Source organism: Polyodon spathula, chromosome 4 (genome assembly GCF_017654505.1).
Source record: "Polyodon spathula isolate WHYD16114869_AA chromosome 4, ASM1765450v1, whole genome shotgun sequence".
NCBI lineage: Eukaryota > Metazoa > Chordata > Actinopteri > Acipenseriformes > Polyodontidae > Polyodon > Polyodon spathula.
In genome coordinates this window covers 44,175,231-44,191,164 of record NC_054537.1, presented here as the reverse complement: position 1 = coordinate 44,191,164, position 15,934 = coordinate 44,175,231, and the positions used below count along the sequence as shown (strand labels likewise).

General features: G+C 38.3%; 2 protein-coding genes across 6 annotated transcripts in view; both read right to left on the bottom strand.

Annotated features, from left to right (window-relative positions):
- vopp1 (VOPP1 WW domain binding protein) overlaps window positions 1-1,273 on the bottom strand; it is a 98,931-nt gene extending 97,658 nt beyond the window's left edge. For both annotated transcript variants that reach the window (XM_041247979.1, XM_041247981.1), the window contains exon 1: window positions 789-1,273. In XM_041247979.1, coding sequence (XP_041103913.1) covers window positions 789-839 — 51 coding nt within the window. In that variant the 5' untranslated portion in view covers window positions 840-1,273. The remainder of the gene's footprint in view (window positions 1-788) is intronic.
- Window positions 1,274-14,530: 13,257 nt separating this feature from the next.
- Window positions 14,531-15,934, bottom strand: part of blvra (biliverdin reductase A) — a 44,253-nt gene continuing 42,849 nt past the window's right edge. For all 4 annotated transcript variants that reach the window (XM_041247975.1, XM_041247978.1, XM_041247976.1 and 1 more), the window contains exon 7: window positions 14,531-14,992. In XM_041247975.1, the coding sequence (XP_041103909.1) occupies window positions 14,719-14,992 (274 nt within the window). In that variant the 3' untranslated portion in view covers window positions 14,531-14,718. The remainder of the gene's footprint in view (window positions 14,993-15,934) is intronic.

Genomic DNA, 15,934 nt, shown 5'->3' with positions numbered 1-15,934 from the left:
TTAAATTATATTTCAGCTCAACACCAATCTACAGAAATCTCTGTAGTGAATAACATATTTTACACATAACAATTAACAAAATTCCACTTATGTAAATATGATCATTCCTTTTTTTCCAGGCTGTTGTTAAACAGCTGCTAACCGGCTGGTGTAGCCATATGTACATGCTTACCTCGACAAAAGGAAAAGTGCATTCTGCAGTTAATATAGTTTATAATGTTTATTTATTTATTTATTTATATTAATTTTTTAAAGAAATAAATATGTTTTGATGGATTGGACTGCATTAAATGACCTGTGCTAGTTTAGCTTAGGGCCGTTTTATGAATATCAAATTTGATTTAAAAATATAAAAATATTCTTTAAATAACTCCTGAGTTAGAGCTTTGTGAACACATCACTGCATATTTTAGTATCGACTGCATTACCGGTCGAAAAAAAAGAAAAAAAAGTACGCGTTTATTTCCGTTCATTATAACTCACTGTTGACTATATATTAAAGCAATGTTAATGTATCTCTCTGTCTAGGATATGGTTACATACATACAATTGTAACAACTGATTGTTACGAAAGGTTATCAGTAGGTCGGCGACTGTAATCGTCCTTAACAGACCATCAAGTGAAACATCTGTCAGACGAGAGCATTTCTGTTATCCCTGCTTAACGATTGTGAATATAAAAATGCACTAGTTTACATATTGTATCATAACTGCTCGCTGTTTCATTTCTAGTATATCTACTATTTTAGTTTTTGTTTTATACAAAATAAGAATCCATTTTTACTCACCTCTAAAAATATACAAATAATGAAGATTAAGACAGGCTGACGATTCTTCATTTTCTCCTCTTCAAGTGAACAACTCCGGTTACAAAGAAGAAATAATAAATGCAACAATCTTAAAATAGTCTCACTTTCATTTCGTAAAAAAATACAATGTATAGTATTTAAAAAATAAGTGGTTCCTTTAGCTATACTAGCAAGTCATATTTCACGCTGGGGATTCTGTGAGAGACTCTTTCTTGATTCCCGTCAATGTTCCGTTTACTTTCGGTAATTATTGGAAGCACATAATATTTTAAGGTGGCGATCAGACCATTTCCTCCTTATTTTGAAAATAAAACCCCTTTTGTCCAAAAAACAAAGAAATTAAGCTGTGCTGTTTACTAATCCACGCCCCTTGTCTATAAATAATCTCCAAAAATGGAAAACAGCCTTCAGATCTGATGTAGGTAACGACAGTGTTTGGGAGCAAGTCTGAGTTAAACCCAGCTCTTCAGGCACCTCCTCCCGCTATCTTTCCAATGTGGCCAAATTCTACTGGAGCATCATATCTCATATCTATGTGGCAGGAGTTTTAAAACCGCACAATTTGCCATTTAACAAAGCCAGCCAAGCGTCAGAAATGTCATACAGAAATCATTGATTAAAAAGTGATAATAACGATCGAGTTTACAATGTACTGTTCCATTTCTTCAAAGGATGGGTACTTTGTATGTTTTTTGTTTGTTTGTTTGTTTTTTTTTTAACATAAGTCCATATTTTAAAAATATAAATTCTGTAGATATTTACTGTTTTAGTATAACAAAATAAGTAATTAAAAAGGCAACCATCCTTTTATTTAATTTTTATTTTAGCCATACCTACAAGAACATGCCTATTTAACTCTGGGTGGCCAAGCAATTGTAAATAAAAGTAATTTCACAGTTACACCACTGCAAATAATTTTGTAATTATCTTTATTTTGCTAGATTATTATTTTTGTAATAATAAAAGGTTAAGGTTAGAGTATTAAACAAGTATTACTATATATGATAACCATTTTCAGATTGGTTACACAGTAGGATGTAAAAGGACACAACCTGCTAAGTACTTACTCCAGTGCAGAATTTCGTTTCTAAAGTTAAAAGCTTTGCAACATCACCAATTTGTTTTTCCATTCAGATGGTGCAAAAACAGTTTTATGACTTTGGCACATGGAGTGACAACGTGGCAAGTAGCTTGCAAGGGGAGAAGGAAGTCTGTCCTTAAAGATAAGACTACCTTTGGGAAAGTTTTATTACACCAGAGTAGCTGTTATTTATAGCGTGCTAATATAATGTGGATATCGTATTGGCTCTGTGTTGAGGGCTGAAGTGTAATGCTGGCTCCAGGGGCCAGACAATTCCTGCCTCCCTGCCACATCAGCAGAAACAATTGAGGCAATGCTGGCTCCAGGGGTCAACCAAAGTGAGGCCTCCCTAGCACCTCAACATGGCAACCATCTGGAATGGGCTGGGTGGAGCACTACACAGGGATGTCATCTGGGCAACTCCCATATTCTGTGTTTTGTTCTTTAACCCACACCTCAGGAAGGCTCGACAGTGATGCTGGCATCTCAGCACCACCCCCCTCCACCCCCCACCCCCCCACCCAACACAATCCAGGTTAGTCACCTTAGTCAGTAGATCCACTTCTTTTCATTTAACTTTCTCCATCACCCCTTTTGAGGTCCTCACTCAGCCTCTTTCCATCTCAATCAGAGCTAGTTGCTACTTCTCGCTGCCTCCTCGGATAGAGACTTCATTATATGCTGCAACGCCTGTCAACTAGATGTGATATTTCTGAGATGCCAGGTCATGGTGTGCATGACAAATCCCTGAGACCCCCTCTACTGGATAAACCTGGACTCTCCACCCCCGCTGCTCCACCTGTAGAACATATTTACAGCAAAGTATAGGCTGTCTGGATTGGAAATTACAAATGCATGTGATTTGTTTGAGAAAAAATTAAGGCACGAAACAAGAGTATGTCACTGACTACATCATTACAAGCGCTAACTACATTAAGGTTTTATACTAGTGGCAGTTTTCAGGAAGTGCTTTGTGATTGTCATGACATAAGTAAAGGCATCGTGTCACAATGCATGTGGAAAGTGTCTAGTGCTTTCTGTGACCACATTGCACAATACATAACATTTCCTACAGAATGTGAAAGGAAGGTTATAAACTACTTTTATGAATTATGTGGCCTACTGTAAGTACTAAGGGCAGTAGATGTCTGTCAAATAACCATCCAATCTCCTTCCATGGATGAACACTTGTATGTCTGCAGGAAATGGTTTCATTCTTTAAATGTGCAGGTCATCTCAGATGCCAACATGTATGTGCTGGACGCTGTTATTCGGTTCCCTGGCAGCACACACGACCGCTTCATCTGGGTGAACTCCACCATTTCAGAACGATTTGCCAGTGGTTAAATAAGCAGTTGTTGGGTCTTGGGAGGCAGTTGGTAAGTTGCTTTTATTTCATCTCAACCGCTAGGCATGATTTTATGCTGTTATCTTGTTACAGTACTGCATTTAGGATTTATTTATGTGCCTGTTTTTCTTTATTCACAATTATGTACATCTTTTTAACCATGTAAGTGAATATAGAATGTGTATGTTATAGAAATCAAACTGTTTACTAACATAATGAAAGATGAAGTTGTTTTTGATTAATAAACCACTGTAATCTCATTTACAATATACATAGAAAGCAACGGTACATATCATGCCCACAGCCCACAAGAATAAATAGTTTTTCTTTGATTTCACTGGTATTTTAAAAAAAAAAAAAAAATTTAACATAACATTGTGTGGTGAAGCTAGGTTTCGTCACTTTTAGAAATGGCTGCCTGAGAGTAAAAACTACATGTCCCAGCAGCCTCCGCGGCAGAGACAGGATGGGCAGGGACTCCTGGGTATATAAGGAAGCAATCTGAGAGAGTTAGGGCAGATCGTGGGAGGTTGCCGCAAGGAACAGACTCTAGATCACTTGTGTTAATACTGGAAATACTTGACTATAGACTCAAGCTGTGTTTGTTTGTTTGTTTCTCTGTGTAGTGAGTAATAAAGAAGAAAGTCAGGTCCAAAAAAGGGCTAGGCATGTTATTTAGATTTGTTTGTTTATTTTTGTGTAACTAATAAACTTACCTGGACCATACCGCCCTCCCTTCCAGAAACTCCTGTCTGGACCTCCGGTTTTTGGACACACCCACTTACCTGTCTGTCACAATTGCTATTTGCACTAATTAGTCAAATCACCGACAAATATACCAACATGATTTGGTTGTGTTTTTATGTATCCCCTACAGCCTTGGCTGTTCACACCAGTGTTCGCCCTTCCAGCAGAGCTGAGGAACTCTACAATTCAGCTCACAAGAAAGTAAGATGTGTCGTCGAAAGATACTTTGGCATCTTAAAGATCAGATTTCAATGCCTTCACAAATCAGGAGGGTGTCTACTTTATAGGCATGAAAGAGCAATCAGAATAATAGGTGTGTGTCTAATTCTGCACATTGTCTGTATGTCAAAGAACATCCCCTTACCTGAGATAGAAAAGATGCCAGACAGCAATGATGATGATGATGAAGACAATGAAAATTACACTTTGCTGGGCATAAACATTGGACCCATTAGATTTTTGTCTGTTTGCTTTATTATTATTATTATTATTATTATTATTATTATTATTATTATTATTATTATTATATAGTTCTAGCCGTAGTCATGTTGTTGCTTTTGTCTTTCAATTCGAAAATAGCCATCAACTAATGGGTATCGCTGTCAGGTGATAGGATTATGCTGAGCTTAATATAAAAGCTGCCTTTAGGCCTCCGTAGCTCTGATGTCAGCGACCCGCCCCTCGGGTGACGATTGACTATGCAGAGCGTAGGAAGCTCAGCCTCTTTTGCTTTCAGCCTTTGATCCAGATTGAACGTAACTATATCGTTGTTCTTCCAACACTCTTAATTTATTTAATTTAGTGTTTGTACCCTCCGTTGCCTTAACTGTGCATGGGAAGCTGGCAGCTGCCCCTTCCCCGGGTTTATTTCACTGAATCTGTAGTTTTACATTCGCTGAGCGAAGGCCGCAAAATCACCGGTCTTGGTTGGTTTAGGCGCCAGCTTTTAGCTCTCGTATTCGACGTGCCGGCTGGCACTGCCCCTTAAGCACTCAGCTGGTTGCTTACTATCGAGCTACTAGCTCTTTTCAGCTTGCTGACTCTTCAAGCCTGTCTCTTTATTATTATTACAGCCTTTATTGTTAATTAGTGTGATATTTACTTGTAATTAACTTTTTGTTTTCTTTCTTTCAGGAAAGAAACACAAGGTGTGTGTGTGTTGGCCCTGGGCCTACCTAGCAGCGGTCTTTATTAGACCTTAGCCTGCTCCAGACACCAGCTGCACACTGCACTCTAAATTTTAGTCAGGTTTTCTGAGGGATTATTTCCCAAGTGTATCTCACCAAATACTCGCAGCGACACGTGCACCCCGTGCATACCCGTGCCCCATGCACATCCGTGCCTGTGCACTTATCTGCGCACCCCTATGCTTGTGCACTCACCCGTGCACATCTGTGCCCCGTGCACTACTGTGCATACTGTGCACATCCGTGCCCGTGCACTTATCGTGCACCCTGTGCGCATATGTGCTCCACCTGTGCCCCATGCATACCTGTGCCCATGCACTCCACCGTGCAACCTAAGCACGTGCACTGCCATGCACACTATGCCAGGCTTCCACGAATGCGGCTCTTGCAGCCGGAACTGCCCCCAGAGGACCCGCATGAGTTTTGTGTCTCATGCCTCGGACCAGAACATGATGCCTCGGCCTTCTGCACGATCTGTGGGAAGTTCCAGAGGCGGGTCCTCAAGGCTAGAGCCAACAGGGCAGTGGGAGTGGGATTTCCTTCCAGCAGGGGATCCCACTCTGAGTCTGTCCCCCCTTCAGGGGAAACAACAGCTCTCTGGGTCACCCTCCCCGTCTCTCGGACGACGCTCTCGCAGGCCTGCTAGGACGATGGGGCAGCGTCGGCGCTCTCCCCATCAGAGGTAGGCTCACCTCCCAAGAAGCGAGTGTGCTCCAGGTCCCCTAGGGACCAGCCAAGCGGGATCTCAGCCCTCACGGACCAGATTGGCCTCCCCTCGTGGCGCCTTGATATGGTGCTGGAAGCCCTTACAAAAGCCACTCCACACTGTGGATCTGAAGCTCATGTCTCTAAAGACTGCATTTTTGCTGGCTATTGCTTCAGCAAAATGTGTGGGCGAGCTGCACGTACTTTTAGTGCACCCTTCTTGCACTTGCTTCGCTGGAGACTGGTCTAGAGACTACATGCGACCAAACTTGGCATTTTTGCATAAGTTAATATCCCCGTTCCACGTGAATCAATCTGTAGAGTTGATGTAAAGTAAGAATGCTTTCAAAAATAGACATGTTAATAGTTTCTATTTATCAACTAACAAAATGCAAAGTGAGTGAACAGAAGAAAAATCTACATCAAATCAATTTTTGGTGTGAGAGACCTTGCTGATGCAGTATAACTACCTTGTGTCTTGTTGCTGTGCTCAGTCTTGCCATGGTGTATGACTTTTGACAGTAAACTGTCTTCAGCAACCTCACCTTGTTAGCTGAGTTTGGCTGTTCCTCACCCAGTTTTATTCCTCCTACACAGCTGTTTCTGTTTCAGTTAATGATTGTGTTTCAACCAACATATTGAATTGATGATCATTAGCACCTGTTTGGTATAATTGTTTAATCATACACCTGACTATATGCCTACAAAATCCCTGACTGTGCAAGTGTACCTAGAAGAATTGATGCTGTTTTGAAGGCAAAGAGTGGTCACACCAAATATGGATTTGATGTAGATTTTTCTTCTGTTCATTCACTTTGCATTTAGTTAATTGATAAATATAATCTATTAACATGTCTATTTTTGAAAGCATTCTTACTTTACAGCATTTTTTCACACCTGCCTAAAACTTTTGCACAGTACTGTAAGTGCAGTCCGTCTCTCCTATATAGATAGTCCTTGTTGTAGAATGTGGTCCAATATTCAAGGAAGGTGAAGCCTTCCTGTGTGCACCACGATTTCAGCCGTGCATTTAGATTATTTATTTTCAGCTGTCCGTATGGTCCCATGCAAGGTGACGGCAGTATCCCGGAGAATTCCACAGTTTTGGTCTTGTCTTTTAATTTCCTTCCTAGCTCTCTGAATTTGTTTTGCAGGGATCTTGGTCTGTCTCTTCCACTGTTGTTTGTACCGATGTGGACAACTACTACTGGGTTGTCTCCAGCCTGTCCACATTCTCAGTGATGTGCGTGACAAAAACTCCTGGAAGGCAGCACACTGCTGTTGTAAGGGGGTCCAGACTGCGCACTGAACTTGCTGTGTTTCTGAATATATGTTTATGTTCTCAAAACAATACTGTTCAACAGGGAAGCAAGAGTTAATCTACTGTATGAAAAAAAGTTCCAAAAGATTATATCTTTCCATTTAACTTGACTGGCATGTACAATTGGCATATGCCTTGTGGTATTCCTGAGAAGGTCACTACGCAAAGTTTCACAGTTAATAGCCAGTGCTACTTTGCATAGCAGCATAGCACAAGTTTAAAATAGGTGAAACATGTTTTAATGGCATAACTACAGTATTCTCCTACAGAAAAAAAGGAAAATAAAATAAATAGAGGAGATTCACGAGTGCGTCATCTATTGTCTGATTAAAACTCATACCCTACATTTGTTTTCCCTTTGTGCTAAAAGTAATACTTAAGCATACGCCGATATGGCTATTCATACTGTATTTATATCAAATGCTATGGTGTATTTCTAAAGACGTCTGAATACATTTTAATACAGTTAGCTAGTTATTTACATAGCCTACTACTGTATTTATTTGAATATACATCAATCAGTAGCCTAGTATCTCTGGTCATTTATATTGCAGGCTTTCATTTCAGTACTGTAATGCACAGTCAGTAGCAATTAAGGGGATTCTCAAATATTTTGTAAAGAAATTGACACAGGGATTTCAAGTCACTGATTTGACACAACATAGGATAACTGAAGAACAGTTAAACGCAGTACATTGTGTGTAAGTAGTATGAAACGTTTTTATGTTATACATGATGGTGTGACAGGTGAAATAAGGGGGGTTATGGTTGGGGGATAAAATAAGAATTGGTTCTCCAACACCCCACCCCAAAACACTGGGGAATCCTCCTCTCACAGCTGCTGAACAGGATAGCTTGCCTGGCTCACCTCCTTCATATGGAATAGGGGATCTTTCTGACTAGAGCTAAGAGGGAATCCCCTTTGAGAGGGGCAAATGACAGCAGTTTGATTTGTGCGTCTGCTGTGAATGTGGATGTCTTCATCTGATAACACCTCATACCGTGATGACATTCGTCAAAGCCGCAACGTTAGTGCCAAATGTATAACATGTAGCCTCTAGGTAAAATACTTACATTCGGTGTATGGCTAGTATATACTAGTTAGTGTAGATGTCTGCCTGACTGCAGACAATGCCCCCCCGCCCCTCCCCAGCTTATGTTGATATTAGGTAACTTACTTAAAGCTGTTATTGCAGCGAAAGGTGGCTCTACCAAATATTAATGTGTGGGGGTTGAATACTTATGCAAGCAAGATATTTCAGTTTTTTATTTTTCTTAAAAATATTTCCCAACATAAAACCAATGTCACCTTAGAATAACTGATTTCGAGTTTCAGTGTTTTAAAATAAAATATCGAACAGAACGAAATTTAAATGTACCATTTGTAATTAAGTAATATGAGAGAATTGGTCAGGGGTCTGAATACTTTAGCAAGGCACTGATTCATTATGAAGTGGGCTTTTATGGAGGAAGTGACTCAGGCTTTGCACCGGAAAGGATTACATCAATGATCTCTGGGAAAGAGATCAGTTTGTTTCTCCTGACCAAGCAGCAGTTCATCATACAAGGTAAGAAAGTAAGCATTTCTGATTGATTTGCGACCATTCTATATTAACTTTTAATGCTAGTTTACTGACTTAGTTATTTGACTGGTTAACCTCTCTTGATATTACAACTGGAAAGCATATTTTGTTTTATAATTTAATATTTATTTTCTATTTTGTTCATAGTTATTTTGATATATTTGAAAAATTGAATAATGGAATTATACAGTATAATTTCATAAGAAATATGAAACTTGTGAAGAACTAAACCCGTACTTTTATATTCAAATATGAATCGCATAATGGAGGCATCGTCCTGTATATTAAGAAATCAATATTAACTATTATGTTTGTATATCACCAACGTAGTGGGGGCTGGCCTAGGATATTGAAGTGTTAATGTTAAATATTATATCTTCATAAATATGCACCACAATCTGTGGATAGGTTAGCAAATTGTTTTTTGTATTTAAATATCCCTAATCGGGAGAACACTGACACAGAAGAGAGGAAGTTGGAAAAGAAAGTAAACTGAGACAAAGGCAGCCAATTATTTTTTGAAAACTGACAAAAACCATGCCAGTGCAACAAGCAAACACAATACTGCAAATTGTGTAGCCAATACCTCTCACTACTGCAAAACAAATAACTTTCCATGTGGCTTTCTATTCCCACAATCATAATGAATACTAACTAGTCATTTTTCATACAGAACATTTGAAGATAAACATTTCAAAGTACAATAAACAGGTTTACATTTAAACAAAAGCATAACAAAATCTTTATCTGCACAGTCATTTGCATGAGCACACTTCCTTGTCGCTTTACTCTTGCTCGAAATTCTATTACTCTTTATCTTCACATGAAGAAAAGTGCATTTTAAGTACATTGATTAATGATTATATATATCACACCCACACTGAGGGTAATTGAAGAATAGGCTTGTAGCAGCAGTTTTACTGCTCTGTAATTACATTTCTCTTCCATTTTCTACATTTATCTTCTTTCTGCTTTCCATAGGACATGTGACTGCAGCTACAGTGCTATAATCTGCATCTACTGCACATTTATAAATTGCAGTTGAACTACACTACAGTTCCTTGCCCCAGCTGAATGGACTTTCACAGCAGTTAAATAGATTGAAGATGTTCCTGTTACGGGTCTTTTTTCATCACTCCACAAGGACTGGCTCTGCTAGGTCATGTTATATCAGTACATACCTAATCAGTGGTATGTTCGAGTGTTGTAGTACAATATTGTGTATCTAACTGCTGTAGATTAGTTTAATGGTCCATAACAATTTAGAAAATAGGTAGTTTTATATTTTTACCTACAGCCTTTTGAAATATTTACAACATATTTTAGCAGTTTACAATATACTGTACATCTTATATGAAACCTTAATACCCTCTAATACAGGGTCTATTGTAACTAACATGTAAATAGTTAAATGTGGCCTCTTTAGTGCATTCCTATACTCTACATTATACTCCTTAAGAAATGACCTTCATCCCAGTGGTATGAAACAATATACACTGGTTATTGTTATGAGTCAACTATTTTACCATATTGGGCCACTATTCAATATTGGTACAGCTAATTTTGCTGCTTTGCTGTTACTGTTGCTAATGGCCTTGTTAAGTTTTCTTAAGGTACATGGTGGAAGCATAGACAATTGTAGTACAGCATAGTAGTTGGTAAAGAAAATACTAAGCCATGGTATAGCACAGCAACTGGTATACATAATTACTCTTTGTAGTCATTTGAGTGTTGGTACTGTACTGTATGTCCACTCTATATCAACTTCCACTGTGGATAATGATAATGTAATCACAGATGACTTGTCCTCATCATGCTTCTAGACAATTTTTGGAGCCACTGTAGGTAGTTTTACTAAACTGATTTTCTGTCATAGTCATGGAAAGCTCCCTTGACCTAAATTTCTAATTTTCATCACTCATTGAAAACCGGTCTGGATCCTGTGTTGATTGGGTGACCAGCTGTTAATACATAAGTGCTTACGTCGCTCCTGGGCCTGACAAAGATAAGAATGAGTGAGAAATACCGGCTCAACTTGATTAGAGGTAGTCACCGAACACTAAACATGCATGACAGCTCTGTATATTGCATTACTAAAATCCAAACATGTCTGAAGTTACTACAAGATTATCTTCATGAACAAATGCAATCATATTAATTCTGTACATTTTAAGCAACGAAAAAAAATAGATTACCAAGGCTTTGTTTGTCCATTCATGTATAAATAAAAGCAATACTGGTAGCTGTTCCCACAAAATTTTGAAAGTGGAGGGAAATGTTTTCACTGATCATGGCTTTAGCACTGGAACGATAGGCTGGGCTAGTTCACTCTTGGAGAATTCCTAAAAGACAGAGGGGCCCTTGCTGGCAAATGTAATTCAGAATAATACCCTGGTTGTCATAGCAATAACATCAGAGAATAAAACAACATTCTGGGCCAGACGTATCATTTTATTGCAGCCATAATGAGGATGGGAAAGATATCTGAATTAAATATTTTCAAAGTGAATAAAAGCATAATACTATGCTTAATAAGAAACACATATAATTGCACTGTAAACCTGTTTTAATAGATGCCTGTTTGGAAGATTGTTGTTGAAAATATTATCGAATTGAATTTTCTTTTTCCTCTGTCTAACTTCACTTGCACCAAATACATTTCACCCTCTATATGCTGAACTAGCCCACATGAGCTAACTGGCCATTCTTACTTTGCAAATACGCGAGAGAAAGTGTTAGCCATGCACTCATCCTCTTGTGCATTTTGAAAGGGTTAACTGTTTATTTCCCAAAGATTCCCCAAAAGTTAGCACAACACAGTGGAATATAAATCAGAAAATAAAAATATCGGTAAAGAAGGGAAAACTGGAGACGAAAACTTTTTTTTTTCTTCACCACAACTCCGGGTAAGTGTTAACTACATTATTGAATGAACAGTTGTGTTATATGTGTTTTGGGAACCATAACACTATAACTATAAATTAATATGGAACAGGCAACCTTTCAAGTAATGACATCAAACTCACAAAATGATCTAAAATGCTTGAAATTTCTTATCTGAAGCCATTTTTTAAATATTTACTTATGTTGTCATATAATATGTAGTTTAAGGGCTTCTTCCAGCGTTTTTTCATAAATACAGAAGTTGATTAGACTTGCTGTCCTATGGAGTTTCCACTGGAGACAGGGATGGACAAGACTGGAGGGATCTGAGAGGCTCTGCAACACTCATGTGAATTCACATCCTACACAAAGCCAGTTATTCAACCTAGGAACACCAAGAGCATGTTCTTGATAGCAGCATCCCAGGAAACACGCTCTACTGAATACTTACTTGAATAATGTTTGATTGAAAGCAAAACAATGGGTATAGACAAACAATCCACTTTAAAGAATGATCGATTTGATCGGGATAAGTGCAGATTGATTTTACAGCAATAACAAGGATTTTTCAAACAGCCCATATCCATTCTAGTTACATAATTAGTTAATTATCTTAAAATAAGGAAATCTGAGGGAAAACTTTGCATAAAAAGACTCCTATTGTAAAACAAATGTTTGTTATAGTTGCTTTTAATATCAGGTTGCTGAAGGTATGCTTTTTAGGAGCTTTTCAAACACAGACTAGAATGTAATTGTTAGAAAAAGGACAGCACAGTTCCTCCTCTGGAAAAGGTTTGACTCCCTTAAGTAAGTACTCTCTGCAACTGGTCCATCATGTGTTTACTCGAATGCCAGCCTTTTAGTTTCAGCTTGATCAGAGTAACACAGCAAGAGATATGAAGACACTGTTTAGAAGGCTTTACAGTACAAAGCATGACAGATCACTGCAAAATTCAAGGTGGCAAGTTATGGTCAGCAATTTTAACAATAACACTGGAGTGGTGCACTTGATCTATTTTAAGTGAGTGGCAATGTAAAGATAAATTACTGTCCCTTGACCCAGTCTGACAGCCCAATATTTAATTAGGTTGGTTGCTTATCATTGTAACATGTGTTCCCTTTTATGCTTAAAAAAACCCAACAACAACAACAAAAAAAAAAAACACTTTTACCTAAGATCAGAGCAACGAGCTGTATGCAGTTCCTGAGACACCATGCACAATATTATATTAGTGCAAAAGATAAATATACTACAGTACTGATTTTTGCCAGGAAGAACAATTAAAAAGGGTCCATTATTCTATAATTTGTACAATTTCCTTATTGTCCTTTTTGGATCTATTTCAACTAACAATATAGTGCATCACTCCACTGTCATTGTGAAATGACATGTACACTATTAATATCATGCTGTACCCTTTGTCCCAATACTTTTTGGCAATGTATATTAAATACATACTGTATTCAAAATAGAAGATCCCACAGACTTGCCAGGGGGAAAACAAATAAATCAACTTTTTGCATGAACAAACATGGATAATCCATTTATTCAAAACAGCAAAAACCAAATGGCCTACAGCAAAATATGATTTGTGAGAATATTGTGCTAATAAATCACCCAAAATGAGACACTAGCCTAGATCAAACATCTTTATTGGAATGATTTGGCATCTTTAGGTTTCAATCGGAATATTTTCCCAACTGGAACATGATGCAAATGTGTAGTATATAAAACCTAGTCTTCATTTGTGGTCACTTTACAAGTTTGATCACACATTACTTCTCACCCACAAAGAGAATGCATCCTTAAACAAGCTATGAAGCTGCAGTCTTTTTTTTAGCACATCAAGCATGTGAGTTTTATGTATATACTAGGCCATAAGAAGGTGTGGCACTGTTGTTTGTAGAGTCATTAAAACCAGACCAAATTAAAGCAAGTCTGTGTGTGATTATATAATGTGTGTCTACTAATATTTATTTTATAAGCAAAGTCAAATTCAGATCTTCTGCACATACTTTTGACCTGCAATGGGTCAAACATTGGGTCAACATTGCCTCATGTGATGGAAGTTTTATAATTCAAACTCCATAAGACAGAGACTCAGTAGGACAAGCAAATTTGACCAAATAAGTTTAATGGTTTGCAAACCCGAGAACACTCTCAACACACGCAGGTGTTAGGAAACCGAGCAATGTTCTGCCTACGTAGAGCCAATAAGCATAATATTTACCTTGTAACCTACAGTTATTGCTAGCCAATCAAAGAAGCTTAACTCAATATTAGTGGATCGTGACAGCTTGGAAGATTAAGATGAGACCAATCATAACAACTTATTTAAATTGCTAGCACCCTAAAATAAATGTAAGTCGGTGACATTTCTGTGAAGTCCCACGGAAACAACTTGTGGTTGCTAAAGAAATAGAACTTCCTCTTTCTAGCTAGTAGTCAGTACCTTTCCATCCCTTATAAGGGCCACCTATCTTTCAGAAAGAAATAGGAAGTATCTTCACAAACAACTACCAATAATAACACATTATTATTATATTATACCTAAATCTTATAACCCGTAATAGCATTTAAACCTGAGCACGGAAACCCTAAACAATCATAGCAGTAGCAACATTAAAGTGGCCCATCAAATTATCATATAACTAATATCATAACTACTTATAATTAACTTATTATGGCTTAAGCGAGCATGTCTTGTTCCTCCTGGCACCATGACAATCTTTGTCTTGTCACATAGGCTTTCTTGCAGTTACTTTAAAGCATGACTATATATGGGCATTTTTGGTTTACCTTAAACCCTCTTCACTTAGCAATAACAAAATGTGTGGTGAAGGCTGAAAGAGGAAGAGAAACGTCTAGACTATAGCAGTTTATTTACTAAATAAACTTCAAACTTCTTATTACATTGGTATAATCCCTTTTTAAGTCACACAGGCTAAACAAACACATGAACAAACAGCTCAGAGGTTAGTACAGAAATTGCATGAGATGTAATTTTCCCACCACACTCACTCGTGTCTTCTGTAAGATAGACTTTCTGCTCTCTAGAAGTTGTTCTGGGCAGGCTTCTGGCACAGCTCCTTGATCCTGTCAGCCAATTCCAGACAGTGGAGGATGCGCCTACGTTCCACCTGAAGCTGTTCTGAGTTGACCTGTCCCAGAAGTTTCTCACCAAACCAATTGAGGTCCTGCATGAAGAGACCCACCGGTTCCTGTGGACCATTGGGAATGTGGTCAAGGGTTCCAGAATCAAATCGGAAGTTAATGTTTTTCACACGGCCTAATCCCGGGGCTCTTTCCTCAATCCAGGTCAGCGGCCTACGAGAAACCATTAAGACAATTTGGTAAAAACAAAGAAAAGAACCACACTGCATACTGTAAGGTTTTCAATATTGTTAAAGGGGGGGGGGGGGGGGGGGGGGGGGGATAAACACATAGGATAAACCACATAGGATAAACAGATTGTACACAATCTGTTTATCCTATGTGATCACCCCAACAGAAGGCCTACAGAAGGCCTTCAGAAGGCATGAAATACCTTGAAGCAATTTCACAGGGGTGTAGCTAGCCAGTGGAGATGCCATTAGACAGTTAACTGCCCAGATTGGCAGCTCCTTAGCATTCAGCTGTAAAGGCTGCCAAATGATCTGTAGGTCTTGGCCTATTGCTAATAGCTGATACTTTTTTGTCCATAACTAAGAGAGAGCCAGGTTTGGCTTAGCATTATAAAGTCTGCTGTGTGCCTTCCATGCATGGCAGGTTTTGGTGGTGAATTTTGCACGGTTTACATATGGTGAGGCTTCTAAAATATTATGAGACTTGGGGGCTCATTCACCAAAAGGCTTCTATACTTTAAGGCATGCCTTCTCGTAGGATAATGTGCGCGCTATTGAAAGCCTTGTTTATCAACCTAGATAAGCTGCACCTTAAAGTATAAGGCACACGTTAACACACACACCTTAAAATAAGTTGTAAGATTGATTAGCATCTGCTGAATATGCCTAATGCATTGTAATGCATTGAAATGCTGTGGAAACATAGCACCTACAAAAAGCTGCCTTTCAGCAAGAAGTTTATCTTTCTGATCATGGAGGCATTCCTTGCTAACAGAGAAAGGCAGAATTTTGAAAAGGAGAGAAGAAGAAAGGGGTTTGGTCAGATACAATATAGGAAACAACGAAGGCGAGTGTCAATTAAGTTTATATATTTTAAAAGTACAATTTTACAAAACTATTAACTGGTGTTTTACATAAATACAAA